This window comes from Lithobates pipiens, unplaced genomic scaffold (assembly GCF_037356315.1).
Source record: "Lithobates pipiens isolate NorthernLeopardFrog02 unplaced genomic scaffold, aLitPip1_a1.2 Scaffold_19, whole genome shotgun sequence".
Classification (NCBI taxonomy): Eukaryota; Metazoa; Chordata; class Amphibia; order Anura; family Ranidae; genus Lithobates; species Lithobates pipiens.
Genome location: NW_027507764.1, coordinates 407768991 through 407789316, shown reverse-complemented (window position 1 = coordinate 407789316; position 20326 = coordinate 407768991). Strand labels below are relative to the sequence as shown.

The 20326-nt window shown below is 51.7% G+C and overlaps 1 protein-coding gene across 1 annotated transcript in view; it reads left to right on the top strand.

Moving 5' to 3' along the window:
• Window positions 1-242: 242 nt before the first annotated feature.
• RAB12 (RAB12, member RAS oncogene family) overlaps window positions 243-20326 on the top strand; it is a 46952-nt gene continuing 26868 nt past the window's right edge. The window contains exon 1 of the mRNA XM_077492469.1: window positions 243-649. Coding sequence (XP_077348595.1) covers window positions 400-649 — 250 coding nt within the window. The 5' untranslated portion in view covers window positions 243-399. The remainder of the gene's footprint in view (window positions 650-20326) is intronic.

Sequence of the window (20326 nt, the reverse complement as noted above, 5' to 3'; positions counted from 1 at the left end):
GGTGTATCTCTCTCCTGTAGTAATGTCGGTGTATCTCTCTCCTGTAGTAATGTCGGTGTATCTCTCTCCTGTAGTAATCTCGGTGTATCTCTCTCCTGTAGTAATCAGTGTGTATTTCTCTCCCGTAGTAATCTGTGTGTATCTCTCTTCTGTAGCGGTATGTGTTTTGTCTCCAGCCCTCCTCATCCATAGAGGGAGCCCCCCTCTCATCCTGTGTGGGTGACAGTCTCTCCTCACATCCCGCCTCCTCTGCTCTCCTTGTGTGGAATAGGGATCAGCCTTGTGACTCGGCTATCAGCCTTGGGCTGGACCGGTCTGTGCCCGGGAAGTGGGGGGATCATCCGGGCCGCCAGTGTACGGAGTGACGTCACAGGGCCCGCAGTGTGAGCGGGTGTATTGATGGATTCCAGGCCCGGCTATCATCGGGGACTGGGGGGCGGCGGGAGCTCCAATAACATTGCCTATGGAGGGTCGGCCTCCAACTCCCCAGCCCTGACCGGAGCTCAGGCCCGCCGGAGGAAGCAACCACCTCGACCAGCGGACTTTAAACTCCAAGTCATTATCATCGGCTCCAGAGGAGTGGGCAAGACCAGCCTGATGGAGAGGTTCACCGACGACACCTTCTGTGAGGCGTGCAAGTCCACTGTGGGTAAGACGGGGAGCTGTGCTTCCGGGGGAGCGGACTGGAGTCCAGGGTTAGAGGGGACCCCTGTGTCATCGGTGTGACCAGTCCTGGGGGGGGGGGGGCACATGTCATCGGTGTGACCAGTCCTGGGGGACACATGTCATCGGTGTGACCAGTCCTGGGGGACACATGTCATCGGTGTGACCAGTCCTGGGGGACGGGGGACACATGTCATCGGTGTGACCAGTCCTGGGGGACGGGGGGGACACATGTCATCGGTGTGACCAGTCCTGGGGGACGGGGGGGACACATGTCATCGGTGTGACCAGTCCTGGGGGACGGGGGGGACACATGTCATCGGTGTGACCAGTCCTGGGGGACGGGGGGGGACACATGTCATCGGTGTGACCAGTCCTGGGGGACGGGGGGGGACACATGTCATCGGTGTGACCAGTCCTGGGGGACGGGGGGGGACACATGTCATCGGTGTGACCAGTCCTGGGGGACGGGGGGGGACACATGTCATCGGTGTGACCAGTCCTGGGGGACGGGGACACATGTCATCGGTGTGACCAGTCCTGGGGGACGGGGGACGGGGACACATGTCATCGGTGTGACCAGTCCTGGGGGACGGGGGACGGGGACACATGTCATCGGTGTGACCAGTCCTGGGGGACGGGGACACATGTCATCGGTGTGACCAGTCCTGGGGGACGGGGACACATGTCATCGGTGTGACCAGTCCTGGGGGACGGGGACACATGTCATCGGTGTGACCAGTCCTGGGGGACGGGGACACATGTCATCGGTGTGACCAGTCCTGGGGGACGGGGGACGGGGACACATGTCATCGGTGTGACCAGTCCTGGGGGACGGGGGACGGGGACACATGTCATCGGTGTGACCAGTCCTGGGGGACGGGGACACATGTCATCGGTGTGACCAGTCCTGGGGGACGGGGGGGGGGCGACACATGTCATCGGTGTGACCAGTCCTGGGGGACGGGGGGGACGACACATGTCATCGGTGTGACCAGTCCTGGGGGACGGGGGGGGACACATGTCATCAGGGGGACCAGTCCTGGGGGGGACACGCATGTCATCGGTGTGACCAGTCCTGGGGGACGGGGGGGACACATGTCATCGGTGTGACCAGTCCTGGGGGACGGGGGGGACACATGTCATCGGTGTGACCAGTCCTGGGGGACAGGGGGGACACATGTCATCGGTGTGACCAGTCCTGGGGGACGGGGGGGACACATGTCATCGGTGTGACCAGTCCTGGGGGACGGGGGGGACACATGTCATCGGTGTGACCAGTCCTGGGGGACGGGGGGGACACATGTCATCGGTGTGACCAGTCCTGGGGGACGGGGGGGACACATGTCATCGGTGTGACCAGTCCTGGGGGACGGGGGGGACACATGTCATCGGTGTGACCAGTCCTGGGGGACGGGGGGACACATGTCATCGGTGTGACCAGTCCTGGGGGACGGGGGGACACATGTCATCGGTGTGACCAGTCCTGGGGGACGGGGGGACACATATCATCGGTGTGACCAGTCCTGGGGGACGGGGGGACACATGTCATCGGTGTGACCAGTCCTGGGGGACGGGGGGACACATGTCATCGGTGTGACCAGTCCTGGGGGACGGGGGGGGGACACATGTCATCGGTGTGACCAGTCCTGGGGGACGGGGGGGGGACACATGTCATCGGTGTGACCAGTCCTGGGGGACGGGGGGGGGACACATGTCATCGGTGTGACCAGTCCTGGGGGACGGGGGGGGGACACATGTCATCGGTGTGACCAGTCCTGGGGGACGGGGGGGGACACATGTCATCGGTGTGACCAGTCCTGGGGGACGGGGGGGACACATGTCATCGGTGTGACCAGTCCTGGGGGACGGGGGGGGGGACACATGTCATCGGTGTGACCAGTCCTGGGGGACGGGGGGGGGACACATGTCATCGGTGTGACCAGTCCTGGGGGACGAGGGGGGGGACACATGTCATCGGTGTGACCAGTCCTGGGGGACGGGGGGGGGACACATGTCATCGGTGTGACCAGTCCTGGGGGACGGGGGGGACACATGTCATCGGTGTGACCAGTCCTGGGGGACGGGGGGGACACATGTCATCGGTGTGACCAGTCCTGGGGGACGGGGGGGACACATGTCATCGGTGTGACCAGTCCTGGGGGACGGGGGGGACACATGTCATCGGTGTGACCAGTCCTGGGGGACGGGGGGGACACATGTCATCGGTGTGACCAGTCCTGGGGGACGGGGGGGACACATGTCATCGGTGTGACCAGTCCTGGGGGACGGGGGGGGGACACATGTCATCGGTGTGACCAGTCCTGGGGGACGGGGGGGGGACACATGTCATCGGTGTGACCAGTCCTGGGGGACGGGGGGGGGACACATGTCATCGGTGTGACCAGTCCTGGGGGACGGGGGGGGGACACATGTCATCGGTGTGACCAGTCCTGGGGGACGGGGGGGGACACATGTCATCGGTGTGACCAGTCCTGGGGGACGGGGGGGGACACATGTCATCGGTGTGACCAGTCCTGGGGGACGGGGGGGACACATGTCATCGGTGTGACCAGTCCTGGGGGACGGGGGGGGGACACATGTCATCGGTGTGACCAGTCCTGGGGGACGGGGGGGGGACACATGTCATCGGTGTGACCAGTCCTGGGGGACGGGGGGGGGGACACATGTCATCGGTGTGACCAGTCCTGGGGGACGGGGGGGGGGACACATGTCATCGGTGTGACCAGTCCTGGGGGACGGGGGGGACACATGTCATCGGTGTGACCAGTCCTGGGGGACGGGGGGGACACATGTCATCGGTGTGACCAGTCCTGGGGGACGGGGGGGACACATGTCATCGGTGTGACCAGTCCTGGGGGACGGGGGGGACACATGTCATCGGTGTGACCAGTCCTGGGGGACGGGGGGGACACATGTCATCGGTGTGACCAGTCCTGGGGGACGGGGGGGGCACATGTCATGGGTGTGACCAGTCCTGGGGGACGGGGGGGACACATGTCATGGGTGTGACCAGTCCTGGGGGACGGGGGGGACACATGTCATGGGTGTGACCAGTCCTGGGGGACGGGGGGGACACATGTCATGGGTGTGACCAGTCCTGGGGGACGGGGGGGACACATGTCATGGGTGTGACCAGTCCTGGGGGACGGGGGGGACACATGTCATGGGTGTGACCAGTCCTGGGGGACGGGGGGGACACATGTCATGGGTGTGACCAGTCCTGGGGGACGGGGGGGACACATGTCATGGGTGTGACCAGTCCTGGGGGACGGGGGGGACACATGTCATGGGTGTGACCAGTCCTGGGGGACGGGGGGGGGACGACACATGTCATGGGTGTGACCAGTCCTGGGGGACGGGGGGGACACATGTCATGGGTGTGACCAGTCCTGGGGGACGGGGGGGACACATGTCATGGGTGTGACCAGTCCTGGGGGACGGGGGGGACACATGTCATCGGTGTGACCAGTCCTGGGGGACGGGGGACGGGGACACATGTCATCGGTGTGACCAGTCCTGGGGGACGGGGGACGGGGACACATGTCATCGGTGTGACCAGTCCTGGGGGACGGGGACACATGTCATCGGTGTGACCAGTCCTGGGGGACGGGGACACATGTCATCGGTGTGACCAGTCCTGGGGGACGGGGACACATGTCATCGGTGTGACCAGTCCTGGGGGACGGGGACACATGTCATCGGTGTGACCAGTCCTGGGGGACGGGGACACATGTCATCGGTGTGACCAGTCCTGGGGGACGGGGACACATGTCATCGGTGTGACCAGTCCTGGGGGACGGGGACACATGTCATCGGTGTGACCAGTCCTGGGGGACGGGGGACGGGGACACATGTCATCGGTGTGACCAGTCCTGGGGGACGGGGGACGGGGACACATGTCATCGGTGTGACCAGTCCTGGGGGACGGGGACACATGTCATCGGTGTGACCAGTCCTGGGGGACGGGGGGGGGGCGACACATGTCATCGGTGTGACCAGTCCTGGGGGACGGGGGGGACGACACATGTCATCGGTGTGACCAGTCCTGGGGGACGGGGGGGACGACACATGTCATGGGTGTGACCAGTCCTGGGGGACGGGGGGGACGACACATGTCATGGGTGTGACCAGTCCTGGGGGACGGGGGGGACACATGTCATGGGTGTGACCAGTCCTGGGGGACGGGGGGGACACATGTCATGGGTGTGACCAGTCCTGGGGGACGGGGGGGACACATGTCATCGGTGTGACCAGTCCTGGGGGACGGGGGACGGGGACACATGTCATCGGTGTGACCAGTCCTGGGGGACGGGGGACGGGGACACATGTCATCGGTGTGACCAGTCCTGGGGGACGGGGACACATGTCATCGGTGTGACCAGTCCTGGGGGACGGGGGACGGGGACACATGTCATCGGTGTGACCAGTCCTGGGGGACGGGGACACATGTCATCGGTGTGACCAGTCCTGGGGGACGGGGGGGGGGCGACACATGTCATCGGTGTGACCAGTCCTGGGGGACGGGGGGGACGACACATGTCATCGGTGTGACCAGTCCTGGGGGACGGGGGGGGACACATGTCATCAGGGGGACCAGTCCTGGGGGGGACACGCATGTCATCGGTGTGACCAGTCCTGGGGGACGGGGGGGACACATGTCATCGGTGTGACCAGTCCTGGGGGACGGGGGGGACACATGTCATCGGTGTGACCAGTCCTGGGGGACAGGGGGGACACATGTCATCGGTGTGACCAGTCCTGGGGGACGGGGGGGACACATGTCATCGGTGTGACCAGTCCTGGGGGACGGGGGGGACACATGTCATCGGTGTGACCAGTCCTGGGGGACGGGGGGGACACATGTCATCGGTGTGACCAGTCCTGGGGGACGGGGGGGACACATGTCATCGGTGTGACCAGTCCTGGGGGACGGGGGGACACATGTCATCGGTGTGACCAGTCCTGGGGGACGGGGGGACACATGTCATCGGTGTGACCAGTCCTGGGGGATGGGGGGACACATGTCATCGGTGTGACCAGTCCTGGGGGACGGGGGGGGGACACATGTCATCGGTGTGACCAGTCCTGGGGGACGGGGGGGGGACACATGTCATCGGTGTGACCAGTCCTGGGGGACGGGGGGGGGACACATGTCATCGGTGTGACCAGTCCTGGGGGACGGGGGGGGGACACATGTCATCGGTGTGACCAGTCCTGGGGGACGGGGGGGGACACATGTCATCGGTGTGACCAGTCCTGGGGGACGGGGGGGACACATGTCATCGGTGTGACCAGTCCTGGGGGACGGGGGGGGGACACATGTCATCGGTGTGACCAGTCCTGGGGGACGGGGGGGGGGACACATGTCATCGGTGTGACCAGTCCTGGGGGACGGGGGGGGGACACATGTCATCGGTGTGACCAGTCCTGGGGGACGGGGGGGGGACACATGTCATCGGTGTGACCAGTCCTGGGGGACGGGGGGGACACATGTCATCGGTGTGACCAGTCCTGGGGGACGGGGGGGACACATGTCATCGGTGTGACCAGTCCTGGGGGACGGGGGGGACACATGTCATCGGTGTGACCAGTCCTGGGGGACGGGGGGGACACATGTCATCGGTGTGACCAGTCCTGGGGGACGGGGGGGACACATGTCATCGGTGTGACCAGTCCTGGGGGACGGGGGGGACACATGTCATCGGTGTGACCAGTCCTGGGGGACGGGGGGGGCACATGTCATGGGTGTGACCAGTCCTGGGGGACGGGGGGGACACATGTCATGGGTGTGACCAGTCCTGGGGGACGGGGGGGACACATGTCATGGGTGTGACCAGTCCTGGGGGACGGGGGGGACACATGTCATGGGTGTGACCAGTCCTGGGGGACGGGGGGGACACATGTCATGGGTGTGACCAGTCCTGGGGGACGGGGGGGACACATGTCATGGGTGTGACCAGTCCTGGGGGACGGGGGGGACACATGTCATGGGTGTGACCAGTCCTGGGGGACGGGGGGGACACATGTCATGGGTGTGACCAGTCCTGGGGGACGGGGGGGACACATGTCATGGGTGTGACCAGTCCTGGGGGACGGGGGGGACACATGTCATGGGTGTGACCAGTCCTGGGGGACGGGGGGGGGACGACACATGTCATCGGTGTGACCAGTCCTGGGGGACGGGGGGGGGACGACACATGTCATCGGTGTGACCAGTCCTGGGGGATGGGGGGGGGGGGGGACACGTCATCGGTGTGACCAGTCCTGGGGGATGGGGGGGGGGGACACGTCATCGGTGTGACCAGTCCTGGGGGACGGGACACATGTCATCGGTGTGACCAGTCCTGGGGGACGGGGGGGACATATGTCATCGGTGTGATGGGTAAGGAGGCGGCAGGGTAGGACTGACCCCTGATAAAATGTCAGGTTTCTGTGATGTATAAAAAATGAGACAAAGATAAATCGTTTCAGAACTTTTTCCACCTTTAATGTGACCTATAAACTGTACAACTCAATTGAATAACAAACTGAAATCCTTTTGGGGGAGGGGGGTAAAAAAAAATGAAAATAATGTGGTCCCATAAGTGTGCACACTCTCTTATAACTGGGGATGTAGCAGTGTTCAGATTTAAGCAATCGCATTCAAACTCATGTTAAATAGGAGTCAGTACACACCTGCCATCATTTAAAGTGCCTCTGATTAACCGCATGTAAAGTTCAGCTATTCTGGTAGGTCTTTCCTGACATTTTCTTAGTCGCATCCTACAACAAAAGCCATGGTATACATAGAGCTTCCAAAGCATCAGAGGGATCTCATTGTTAAAAGGTATCAGTCAGGAGAAGGGTATAAAAGAGTTTCCAAGTCATTAGATATACCATGGGACACAGTGCAGATGGTCATCATCACATGGAGAAAATATGCACAACAGTGACATTACCAAGAACTGAACGTCCTTCCAAAATTGATGAGAATACAAATGGTCAGGGAGGTTGCCAAGAGGCCTACAGCAACATTAAAGGAGCTGCAGGAATATCTGGCCAGTACTGGCTGTGTGGTGACAACAATCTCCCGTAATTTTCATATGTCTGGGCTATGGGGTAGAGTGGCAAGATGGAAGCCTTTTCTTACCAAGAAAAACATCCAAGCCGGGCTAAATTTTTCAAAAACACATCTGAAGTCTCCTAAAAGCATGTGGGAAATGTGTTATGGTCTGATGAAACCAAGGTTGAACTTTTTGGCCATAATTCCAATAGAAACGTTGGCCGCAAAAACAACACTGCACATCATCAAAAGAACACCATACCCACCGTGAAGAATAGTGGTGGCAGCACCATGCTTTGGGGCTGTTTTTCTTCAGCAGCTTTACCTTAGTCAAGGTAGAGGGAATTGTCAACAGTTCCAAATACCAGTCAATACCGGCACAAAACCTTCAGGATTCTACTAGAAAGCTGAACATTAAGAGGAACTTCATCTTTCAGCATAACAACGACCCAAAGAATACATCCAAATCAACAAAGGAATGGCTTCACCAGAAGAAGATTAAAGATTTGGAATGGCCCAGCCAGAGCCCAGACCTGAATCCCATTGAAAATATGTGAGAGGATCTGAAGAGGGCTGTGCACAGGAGATGCCCTCGCAATCTGACAGATTTGGAGTGTTTTTGCAAAGAAGTGAACTCAAGATGTGCCATGCTGATAGTCCCATACCTAAAAAGACTGAGTGCTGTAAGAAAAAAATCCAAAAGGTGCTTCGAAAAAAGTATTAGTGTAAGGGTGTGCACACTTATGCAACCATATTTTATTTTTTTATTTTTACTTCCCTTTACCTAAAAGATTTCAGTTTGTTTTTCAACTGAGTTGTACAGTTTATAGGTCACATTAAAGGTGGAAAATGTTCTGCGATGTTTTATCTTTGTAATTTTTTTTTTTTTTTTACATCACAGAAACCTGTAATTTTTTGCATTGTATGTAGACTTTTATATCCACTGTATAATCAGTGTGCTGGCTAAGGAGAAGGTAGGGTAGAAAATGTATAATGACAGTGGGCTCCATTCACTAAAACATATCACATGAGGTATTTGGGTCACATGGTGCATTTTTCCTAAATATCGAATGTGATATGGAAAATGTCAATGAACTAACTTTTTATGCAGGATTTACCTCAGAAGGAAAAGAAGTTGTATATACTGCATGAAATGGCATTAAAGTCAATTCACTAAAGGAAATAAATGCAAGTGGTAAACAAGTACTGGTCCAGGCATGCAATAGTTAAAATGTTTACATTTCAGCTGCTTGTCAAGGAGCTGGCACCCAACAGGCATCCTTAACAACCAGGAAATATCTACAATGCCTTGAAAAAGTATTCATACCCCTTGAAATTTTCCACTTTTTGTTATGTTACAACCAAAAACGTAAACGGATTTTATGTGATAGACCAACGCAAAGTGGCACATAATTGTAAAGTGGAAGGAAAATTAGAAATTATTTGGAAAAAATAAAAATTTAAAAGATCTGAAAAGTGTGGTATGCATCTGTATTCAGTCCCCTTTACTCTGAAAGCCCTAACTAAAATCTAGTGCCTTCAGAAGTTGCCTAATTAGTACATAGAGTTCACTTGTGTGTAATTTAATCTCAGTTATAAATACAGCTGTTATGTGAACCCTCAGAGGTTTGTTAGAGAACCTTAGTGAACAAACAGCATTATGAAGACCAAGGAACACACCAGACAGGTCGGGGATAAAGTTGTGGAAGTTTTAAGCAGGGTTAGGGGGTTATAAAAAAAATATATATATATATATATCCCAAGCTTTGAACATCTCACGGAGCATTGTTCAATCCATCATTTGGAAAATGGAAAGAGTATGGCACAACTGCAAACCTACCAAGACATGGCCGTCCACATAAACTGACAGGCCGGGTGAGGGGAGCATTAATCAGAGAATAAGAGGCCCATGGTAACTCTGGGGGGGCTGCAGAGATCCACAGCTCAGGTGGGAGAATCTGTCCACAGGACAAGTATTAGGGCCGGTTCACACTGCGAGCCGCAGCGAGGCGTCTCCGACTTCCTCGCCGCGACTTGCAGGGGGGGTCAGCGGCGACTTGCAGAGGACTTCTGCATAGAAGTCAATGCAAGTCGCCCCCGAAGTCGCCCCGAAGTAGTACAGGAACCTTTTTTCTGAGTCGGAGCGACTCGAGTCGCTCCTCTCAGAACGGTTCCATTGTACTCAATGGGGACGACTTGCGGGAGCGAGGCGAGGCGAGCCGTGTCGCCTCGCCTCGCGCCGCAGTGTGAACCGGCCCTTAGTCATGCACTCCACAAATCTGCCCTTTATGGAAGAGTGACTGAAATAAAGCCATAAGAAGTCTGGTTTGCAGTTTGCGAGAAGCCATGTGAGGGACACAGAAAACGTGGAAGAAGGTGCTCTGATCAGATGACACCAACATTTTACTTTGGCCTAAAATCAAAACACTATCTGTAGCAGAAAACTAGCACTGCACATCACTCTGAACACGCCATGGTGGTGCCAGCATCATGTTGTGGGGTTGTTTGTTTTTTTTTCTTCTTTTTTTTTTCAGCAGGGACAGGGAAGCTGGTTAGGCTGCTTTCACACTGGGGCGGTATTCAGGCGTTACAGCGCTAAAAATAGCGCCTGTGTAGCGCCTGAAAAAAACCGGCCCCTTTAACTCCAGTGTGAAAGCCGGAGGGCTTTCACACTGGAGCGATGCGCTGGCAGGACGGTGAAAAAAGTCCTGCTAGCCACATCTTTGCAGCGGTGAAGGAGCGGTGTATTCACCGCTCCTATACCGCTCCTACCCATTGAAATCAATGGGACACCGCGGCAATACCGCCGGCAAAGCGCCGCTGCAGCGGCGCTTTGCGGGCGGGTTTAACCCCTTTTCGGCCGCTAGCGGGGGTTAAAACCACCCCGCTAGCGCCCGCACACCGCCGCGAAAACTACGGTAAAGCGCCGCTAAAAATAGCGGCGCTTTACCGCCGACGCTGCTCTCGCCCCAGTGTGAAAGTAGCCTTAGAGTTGATGGGAAGATGGATGAAGCCAAATACAGGGAAATCTTAGAAGAAAACCTGTTAGAGTCTGCAGAAGAGACAAGGGCGGAGGTTCACATTCCAGCAGTACCACAACCCTAAACATACAGCCAGAGCTACAATGAAATGGTTTAAATCAAAGCATATTCATATGTTCAAATGGCCCAGTTAAAGTCCAGACCTAAATCCAATTGAGAATCTGTGGCAAGACTTGAAATTTGCTGTTGACAGACGCTCTCCAACCAATCTGACAGAGCTTGAGCTATTTTGCAAAGAAGAATGGGCAAAAATGTCACTCTCTAGATGTGCAAAGCTGGTAGAGATATCCCAAAAAGACATGGAGCTGTAATTGCAGTGAAAGGTGTTTCTACAAAGTACTGACTCAGGGGGGCAAATGCACGCCACACTTTTCACATATTTATTTATAAATTAATTTTAAAATCATTTTTAATTTTCCTTCCACTTCACAATTATGTGCCACTTTGTGTTGGTCTATCACATAAAATCCCAATAAAATCCATTTTATGTTTTTTCTTGTAACATGACAAAATGTGGAAAATGTCAAAGGGTATGAATACTTTTTCAAGGCACCGTAGTTGACTCATCTGCTGTCAGCACGATTCCCAGCTGACTGCAGAATGTAAAGAAAAGAGTCTGTAATGCATACCAGGCTCTTCAGATCTGATTTGGATTTTGAGAATGGCATGCGGTCCCATCAAATATCCATACCAGACCCTTATTCCAGCATGCACATGCAGCCAGAACGCAGGGGCGGGGGGGTTAGTGAGAGGTCAGTGCAGCTTCAACAGCACAGATTGGTCTTGCTCTTGGACATGCTGGCAATGGGTTTATTTTTCTGCCTTTAATCTGTTGGCGCAGATCGTACGCAAATATGCTTCCTCACGGCCGGGCCTTGGCGCCAAGAGGCCGCATATTTTTGTGCAAGAGCGCCACTAGAGCTGTGCTGAGAATGTGTGTCGTGCATACTCCCGTCGGTGACCGGCAGCTAAAAGAAACCTTCAGTTTTCTGATCACGTGAAAACCAGTCATTGCGGTCACATGGCCATATGCCCCACCCTGCCTCCCGCCATTTTAAAGCCTTTTAAGGGCCGACGGGAGCTGGCGAAAAAGGGGTTAAATGCCTACGTATGCATGGGTACATAGGCTAACACACGGGAGAATTTAGAGGCAGAGAAAAAAATACCTATCGGTAGCATTTAAAAAACGTTCACTGTGAATGAGATGAGACCTAAAAGTGCAGCTCAGCTGCTTGTTCTTACTGCCCCCTAACCGCACATATGAGCAAAGCCTTACTAATACTAAAATCATTTACCAAACCTAGAAACTATGGCGCTGGCCTTGGCATGTAAGAAGTCTCCCATGGGAAGTATGCTGAGCCATTCAGGGCCTCTATAGAGGCCGCTTCAGCTGAAGGTCACAGTCTATTTTGTTGTGAGGTTACAGCTGGGATTTGATCCTATCGATATAGAATCTGAGCTGTCAAAGCACAGCTGTCTTGTTGATCCCATCCCCCACCGTGTTACAAGACTCATCGGTCAGCCACACTGGCACTGAATGCCAAGCTACAGAGCAGTTTGCTGCACTTGTCCTGGCCCGAGTTGTAATGGCGTTTATGCCTGGTTTGTTTTCAGAGGAGTTGTTGTTGAAAAGACGTTCTGAATAATTATTCTAATATTTTCCTGTGGGTTTAATTAGACCTGTGATCACAGGTTAGAATGTGATGAGTGAAAATGTGCGCGTCTAATGCAAAGGTTGAGAATCTGGGAGGGGCGCCTTGGTATAGCCGTGTGATATTTCATGGCATCATAAGACACCTTGCAGGAATAATCTGATGGTGAGAGAGCATAGGAGAATACATGCTGGAAGGCATTCCGTTCGATGTGTCTGCAGTGTCCTCAGAGGGGGCTGGGAATGTTTTCTGTAGGCCAGGCCCATCCTGCTTTTGTGACTCGGCAGATAACGTGGAGGGGGAAGTGTTGATGCTCAACAAGTGCAGAACACATGATCAGAGATCACGGCTTGTAGAATTTCCATCCTTGTGTCATCCAGAATTATTTAGTGCAGCTGACTTGTGTTCCTGTTGTACCGACACCTGTTCATTCCACCATGACAAGTATGGAAAAACATTCAAGTCCAACCAGATCACAGCTAAAATACATAGAAATACACCATTTAGGCCTGTCTTTACACTTGCAGTTGGGGGATAGTACAAACACGTGGTTGAGCTGCATTTTTCCACCCCAAACACTCCCCTTAAACTGTAAAGGCAGCAGACGGGTGTACACATGCCATGGTGAGGAAGAACGATCCCTCTGTTGTGTTCAGCCGGCAGTACTGCCCGTCAAATGTGACCCACTCAAGTGAATGTGGACATCCTGGGTATCAGTGTTGTGGAGGTGAGGAGGCAACATAATGACTACTCATCAGAGGGAAAAGCTCATGTAACCTAGCCTTAAAGGAGAAGTATAGCTAAAGCTAGTTTGGCTGGGCTTCTCCTATGGATCCAATTTGTTTTGCACTCCTGTGACCTGTTTTCAGCAGAGAGTGGGCTGAAGTCCGCTCTCTGCTGACATCACCCATATCAGTCCAGGCACAGCGTCCTCGTGACAAAGTCTGGATCTGCTGCCAGGTGCCTGGACCGACTTCCTTCTTAGCCTCTCAGCGCACCGCTGAGAGTCTGAGCCGACCTGCTCCGCCCCTCCACAGCTCAGCGCTCCAGTGAGCGTGGGGGGTGGGCAGAGCAGACAGTGGTGACTGACAGTCCCTGGCTCTCTGCTCACGGAACTCTGAGAACCAAGCCATCTGCGGTATTCGATCTCTCGGCTCTCAGTGTAGAGGAGCCGGGGTACAAATGCAGCATCAGAGCAATGCTGCATCCCCCTCCCAGGTAAGTATGTTGGGGGGGGGGGGGGGGGGGGGTGGTGGGATTATCTTCTTTTAGGGCTTGGTTTATGCTGCCTTAGGATCCAATCTACTAAATGCTCTGCCCTTGTTGTTTTTAACTTTGGATAGTAAAACATTATGACATCATGCACAACTTTCTCTCACTCTCATGAGTTTGCCAGGAACGGAGAGGGAGGAGTCATAAGAGGGCCAATGAGAGCTGCAGAGCTGGAGGCGTGTGTCTATGTAAATCCAGGCAGTGAACAGGCAGCAGCTTCAGCTGTCCATAGTTAAAATGGCTGCAGCCAGATTCAGTGGAGGGAGATTTCTGCAGCATATTTGGCAAGTATACAATCACAGTATATATAAAATAATATGCAAAGTGGTTAGAGGGAAGATTCACAATGACAAAGATGTATTTATTACAAATTATGTAAGCAAACTTATATAACAGTTCCTCTTTAATTTGACTTCTATAGATTTGTGCCTATTGACTTTAATGGAAGTCGCCTCCAAGTCGGTTCCTCATTTATATTGATGTGATTTGGATCTGACCTTACAGGAAGATCAGCCAGACATTCCCAAAAGTCGCTTCTAAATTTGCATTCTAGTAGAAAGTCGACAGCAAGTCGCCTGGCAAAGTTGCACGACTTTCAGGTGGTTGGCCCTATAGAGTGAAAAATCATTTGCTTACTTTTCTGTCCCGTGCTAAGCTGCTCAGCCCATATTAGTGACACATTTTGTATGTACCGACTCACCCACACAGCCGAATTTGGCAAGTATGCCTGGGTATCCAAGGCCATTCACCTGTCCCTGCGTTCCTGTCATACTCAGCTGTGCGGGTGTAATCACTAATATGGGCTGTCTGTACACAGCTCAGCATTAGGACTAAAAAGTAAACAAAGGGCTCTTCACGCTGTACAGGGCTGAGCAGCCATGTGAATAAGACCTAAACTGAAAAAAAGTATTTTGTTCTGCTACTTTTGTGCTTGCACCATCAGAAGAATAATAACCCCCCCCTTTTTTTTTTATTACATCTAAATACAGTGCTTTCATTTCCTTGCCCCAGCCTGCTGGCCAAGCAGCAGCACAATGACAAGTTTATGTCTATGTTTGGATTCAGTGTTAGACCGATGGCACTATAAACAAGGCAGGCCATAGATCAGGGGTCTCCAAACTGCAGCTTGAGGGTCAGATACAGCCCCTTGCTAGCCTTTATCTGGCCCTCGGGGCACTATTCCTCCCACCGACACCAAAAATGGAGCACTACAGTATTTCTTCCACTAATGGGGAACTACTTCCCCCTCCCACTGACCAACACTGAGGTCATGTTTGTTCTCACTGATGCTGGGCCTGGGGCATTTTCTGGCCCCCCTAAAGTCAGAAGGACAGTAAACTGGTCCTTTGTTTTGAAAAGTTTTTGGAGACCCCTGCCATAGATCATCTGATTTTCTTTCATGAAATCGCTCGATTTTTACCCACCTGCCGCCATCAATACTGACTGAATCTCTCCCGCAGCACTATTGTGTTCTCCCTGCAGGGGGGCATGGGGAGCTGTCTTAGTCAGCAATTTTTGCTAGTGACTAAGGCCACTGCCCATTGAAATGAATGGGCACCGCTGCCAAATCGACTGCAAAGCGATTTGGCAGCAGTGCTACACGGGCGTATTGAATGCTTTCTTCAGCTGCTAGCGCGGGTTAAAAGTGCCCCGCTAGTGGCCGGATAGCACTGCTAAAACAGCAGTAAAGCACCGCTAAATCTAGCAGCATTTTACTGCTGTTCGCGGCTCAGTGTGAAAGGGTCCTTATTCTGACTAGCTAACACTGAGGACTATTCCAGTGTCAATTGAATGGATGTATTCATCCTGTGAAACTACATATAGATTAGTCTTGTGTGATTGGGACAAAATCCAATGTTACTAGGCTATTTTCTCTCCAGGTCTAATGCTATTCTTCATACAGAACAGAATAAATTGGGAAAATACTGCATTATGAACATAGGAAATAAATACTTATTCACCATGACGGTCAGCTCCATTTAGTGGTCATCATGCAGTTATTTTTTTTTTTTTTTTTTTTTTTTATGAATGAAGAACATTCAACCTGGAGAGATAATAGCCCCAATTCACACAAAGTGAATGTACATGCAGTTTCACAGGATGAATGGTTTTGCAAATTTTAAAAATGCACCAATGCAGTGTTTTGTACAAGAGATTAGTAACTTTATATTGGCTATATTTAAAAATGTATTTGTTTTCTAACAAATGTGTAACTACAATTTTATTTTTTATTAATATATTCTGTATGCTTGGAGTTCAGTGTTTATAATTCTGCCAGATAATCATACTCCAGGGTTATAGTGACTATGTTGTACTACAAAATGATTAAATATTATCCCCAGTCACTGTAGTCAGATAAACTATTTAGTAGGCAGTGATGTTTGTAGCTAGAGCTTTCACCATTAATTTTAGTATTGGTGGAACTGGCGGTGCGAGACCCCTGGTCACAAATCAGAATGGTCAGACGTGATTGTGAACAAAAGGGGCACATATATCCGTAGGAGTACCGCTGATGTGACCCAGGGTTATTTCTGCTTCTAAACTAAACTTTTGTAGCTATGCCTAAAGCTGGGCAAAGATGGATCAGAATTCGTCCAGTACAGCAGGGATATGTGTAGGGTGGCTTCCACTCGACAGAAATCGATCTAATGATTGACTTCTGTAGAACAAGCCTGCTGGAAAAATGTTGTCAATCAGCAGTTGCAGCCACTGATCCTCTTATTCTGAGAGCGGAGAGTCCCCGCTGTCAGACTGCAATGTCTCTGCGGAGAGAATTCCTCTATTCATCCTGATTGTGTGGATGGAGGAATCAGTTCAGTCTGCTGGCTGAACGAAAAAAAATCTATTGTCTGCTTTAAACTAGTTATAAACGTGCAGCAGAGTTGGCTGTGGATCGCATTTGATAGGCAATGAGAAGAACAAGTCATTTCCTTACCACCGTTTTAACCCTCAAAATGTTGACTGATCAAGCTGGCAACCATATACATTGCACTGGTTGCGATGCAGCGCCATCTTTTTGAATAGGACACGTACAATGGCAGTACTGCCTGTCAAATGCAACGGGCAGATTTTTTTTTTATGACTGTGAAGTGCCATAACTTGTACACTCCTGTTCAGCAGCCTGTGAACCATTCCTTGGTGGGCTTGCTAGTGTGCGTCAGACCTTTATTGTGTTGAAAGATTCATCTACTGTATAACTTCAACTTTTGGCAGATGGACTCCTATTCCAATGAAGCGCATGTTGATATATTGCAGAATTAATTGTTAACTTGATAACTGCAAACTGTCCAGGCATTGAAGCAGCAAAGCGTTCCCAAACCATAGTATTTCCACCACCATGCTTTACAGTTGGTTTGAGGGTATTCTTTTGAAATGCTGTCTTTGGTTTGCACCAACATGTCTACTGTTACCTTGACCAAAAAAAACACTTCAGTCCACAGTAGAGCTGCACAATTATTTATCAAGAATCGTTATCGCAATCTTGACTAAAGTGTTTCACAATTCTTTCTATGCAAAGAATTCTCTCTGCTTTTCTGAAGCCACAGCCCTCAAAAGAAAGGAAGAGAAAAAACGGGCAGTCTGCAAAGAATCAAAACATTCTTTATCAGTTGAACTTAAAGTGGTGCTGCACAGAAGAAAAAAAAAAATCCTAAAAAAAAAAAAAATTGGAATCTAGGGGGTCCCTCATAGTCTGCCTCCTTCAGTGCCTGGGCTGGTGACATCACTTCCCCTCGGTGCAGGAAGGGCTCAGCTCTGTCCCCCCACCCCCCAGTTGGCCATGCGCAGTGGGCGCCCGGCTGTGAAGCCACAGCCGGGTGCCCACAGTTGCAATTCAGGCGAGCAGCGATTCGATTCCCCACATCGCTGGGATGTGTCCGATTTATTAAAAGTCAGCAGCTGCAGTATTTGTAGCTGCTGACTTTCATTTTTTTCATTTTTTATGGAAACTCCTCTTTAAAGAGGAAGTAAACCCTGATGGGTTTACTTCCTCTTTTTTTCCCTGCAAAGGTAAAGCATAATGGACTACTATGCATCGCATAGTAGCTCATTATGTGTCACTTACCTGACACAGGAGCCAGCGAAGTCGCCGCTGATCCCTGTAGTCCGCCGCGTCCATCTTGCTGGTGGCGTCTCGCAGCTCCGACCAATGACAGCGGCGAAGCCGCGATGACGTCACTCCCGCGCATGCGCACGGGAGTCGTGCCTCGCAGCTCCGCCGCTGTCATACGGCGAGGCCGCGATGACGTCACTCCCGCGCATGCGCACGGGAGTCGACAAATTTGGCAAATCCATTCTTGGATTTGCCGCATTTAGTGCGCATGCGCGCCGCTGTCTACGGCGCATGCGCCGTAGACAGCGGTGCCCATTTTCGGGCAAATATCTCCTAAACCATATAGGTTTAGGAGATATTGCTTGGACCTACAGGTAAGCCTTAATCTAGGCTTACCTATAGGTCCAAGTTGTTTGGAAGGGTTTACTTCCTCTTTAAGTATAAACATTATTAACAGTTTGTCAATGAAAAGACTTTGTGTGTAAGTTAAAAAAAAGTTTAACCATTTTAAACACTAAATTTGTTGGTTTCAAGTTAAAATAATGTTTTCTTTTTCTATCAAAAAAAAAAATAATTACTTAGAACCCCCGAACATATATTTTAGTAGACACCCTAGAGAATAAAATGGTGGTTGTTGCAATATTTTATGTCACACTGTATATGCGCAGCGATCTTTCAAATGCATGTTGAAAAAAAAATTACTTTAAGGAATAAAAAAAAAAAAAACTAACCAGTAAAGTTAGCCCATTTTTTTTTTTGTATAATGTGAGATTTTACGTTGCGAGAATCGTGATCTTTTTATTCTAAGCAAAAAAAATTGTGATTCTCATTTTGGCCAGAATCGTGCAGGTCTAGTCCACACCATATTGTTCAGTCCTGGCCTTTGCCTATATGTTCAGTGGTAAACTGTAACCTTGCTCTGATGTTCTTCCCTTTTTTTTTTTTTTTTTTATTTAAACACCTTTTTTCCTGGCACATACAGGTTAAATTGGTGCAATTTCTTTCTGATTGTAGATGGATGCACTTCGACACCAGGGGTTACCTGTAGATCCTGTGCTAAACTTTTAGTGCTTTTGAAGACTCTTTAGCATCAATGATTGGGCTGAATTTTCTGGGTCGGCCAATCCTGGATAAAATAGCAGTCACCTCTGTTAGATTACTTTACTTTCCTTACAGTGGAATGTTTGATTTCAAATGAGTGGCAATGTTTTTACATCCCTTACCTGACTCATAACCATCCATAACCTCTTATATATAAAATATATATCTGGGGGCCTTAGAGTGCTCTTTAGACTTGGTGTGATGACACCATACAGGCCAATAGCAAAGAGAACTTCAGAACCTTGATTTTAAATAAGAGGTTCCACCTGTATGTTTCCTAAGGAGGTTCTAATCATTGAGCACCCAATCTAGAACTCTGGATTCTAATTTGGTGGATATGAAGTAGTGATACTGTAGGGCTGCACAGATTTTTATTTATTTTTCCATGTGACAGATCAGCATTTTTGTTTTAGATTATGAATTAATACACCTTGATGTTTTTTGTGCGATTGGTTCAAGTATAGCATTTTTTCTGTAGGCCGATCTAATGCTGTGTGTGTGTGTGTGTGTGTGTGTGTGTGGTGGTTTTATTTATTTTCATGGTAGGTTCTTTCTCTTGGCCTGAGCAGCACTCATGTATGGACGTGAACTACAACAAATCCCAGGTCGCCGTTGCGACTAGAAATTGGGCCCTGGCGCCTGGGTTTTTGTCACTGACAGGTGCCTCTGTTGCTCTGTGTCTGGTGCCTCCAAACACAGAGCACTGTCTGGTAGTCGGGATGGAGCAGGAAGAGAGTGGCTCAGCAGCCTCCGACATCCTCCTCCCTTCTCCACACACTGTTGGCAGAGCAGTGCCGCAGTGTGTGAAACTGTATGTAGAGAGGAGCTGTCAAAATTGAGGCTGAATGTCGAGGGGGGGGGGGGGGGCGGGAGTGGCCGGAACTCAGCTTTCCAACACCAGCCAATAGGGTGGGATCTGGGTGGGCTGATACGTGTATGTGGCCCCGCCCCTTAAGCAGCCCAATCATTGGCCGGATAGCTGCCGGGTCCTGCCCACCTCTGACATCACGCTAAATTTGTCAGCTCCTCTCTCTCCATACAGTTTCACACAGTGCAGCACTGCAGGGAGCATTCAGTTTCACAGTTACACTATCGGCTGTGAAACCTGCCAGTGCTACTATCCAGTGCCACCTGCCAATGCCAGTTAGTGCCACCTGCCAGTGCAATCCAGTGCCACTTGCCAATGCCAGTTAGTGCCACCTGCCAGTGCCAACCAGTGCAATCCAGTGCCACTTGCCAGTGCCACGTGCCAACCATTGCCACCTGCCAGTGCAATCCAGTGCCACCTGCCAATGCCAGTTAGTGCCACCTGCCAATGCCATCTGCCAGTGCCATGTGCCAAACATTGCCACCTGCCAGTGCAATCCAGTGCCACCTACCAATGCCAGTTATTGCCACCTGCCAATGCTATTTGCCAGTGCCACCTGCCAGTTAGCACCACCTGCCAGTGCCAAGCAGTGCTACCTGCCAGTGCCAGTTA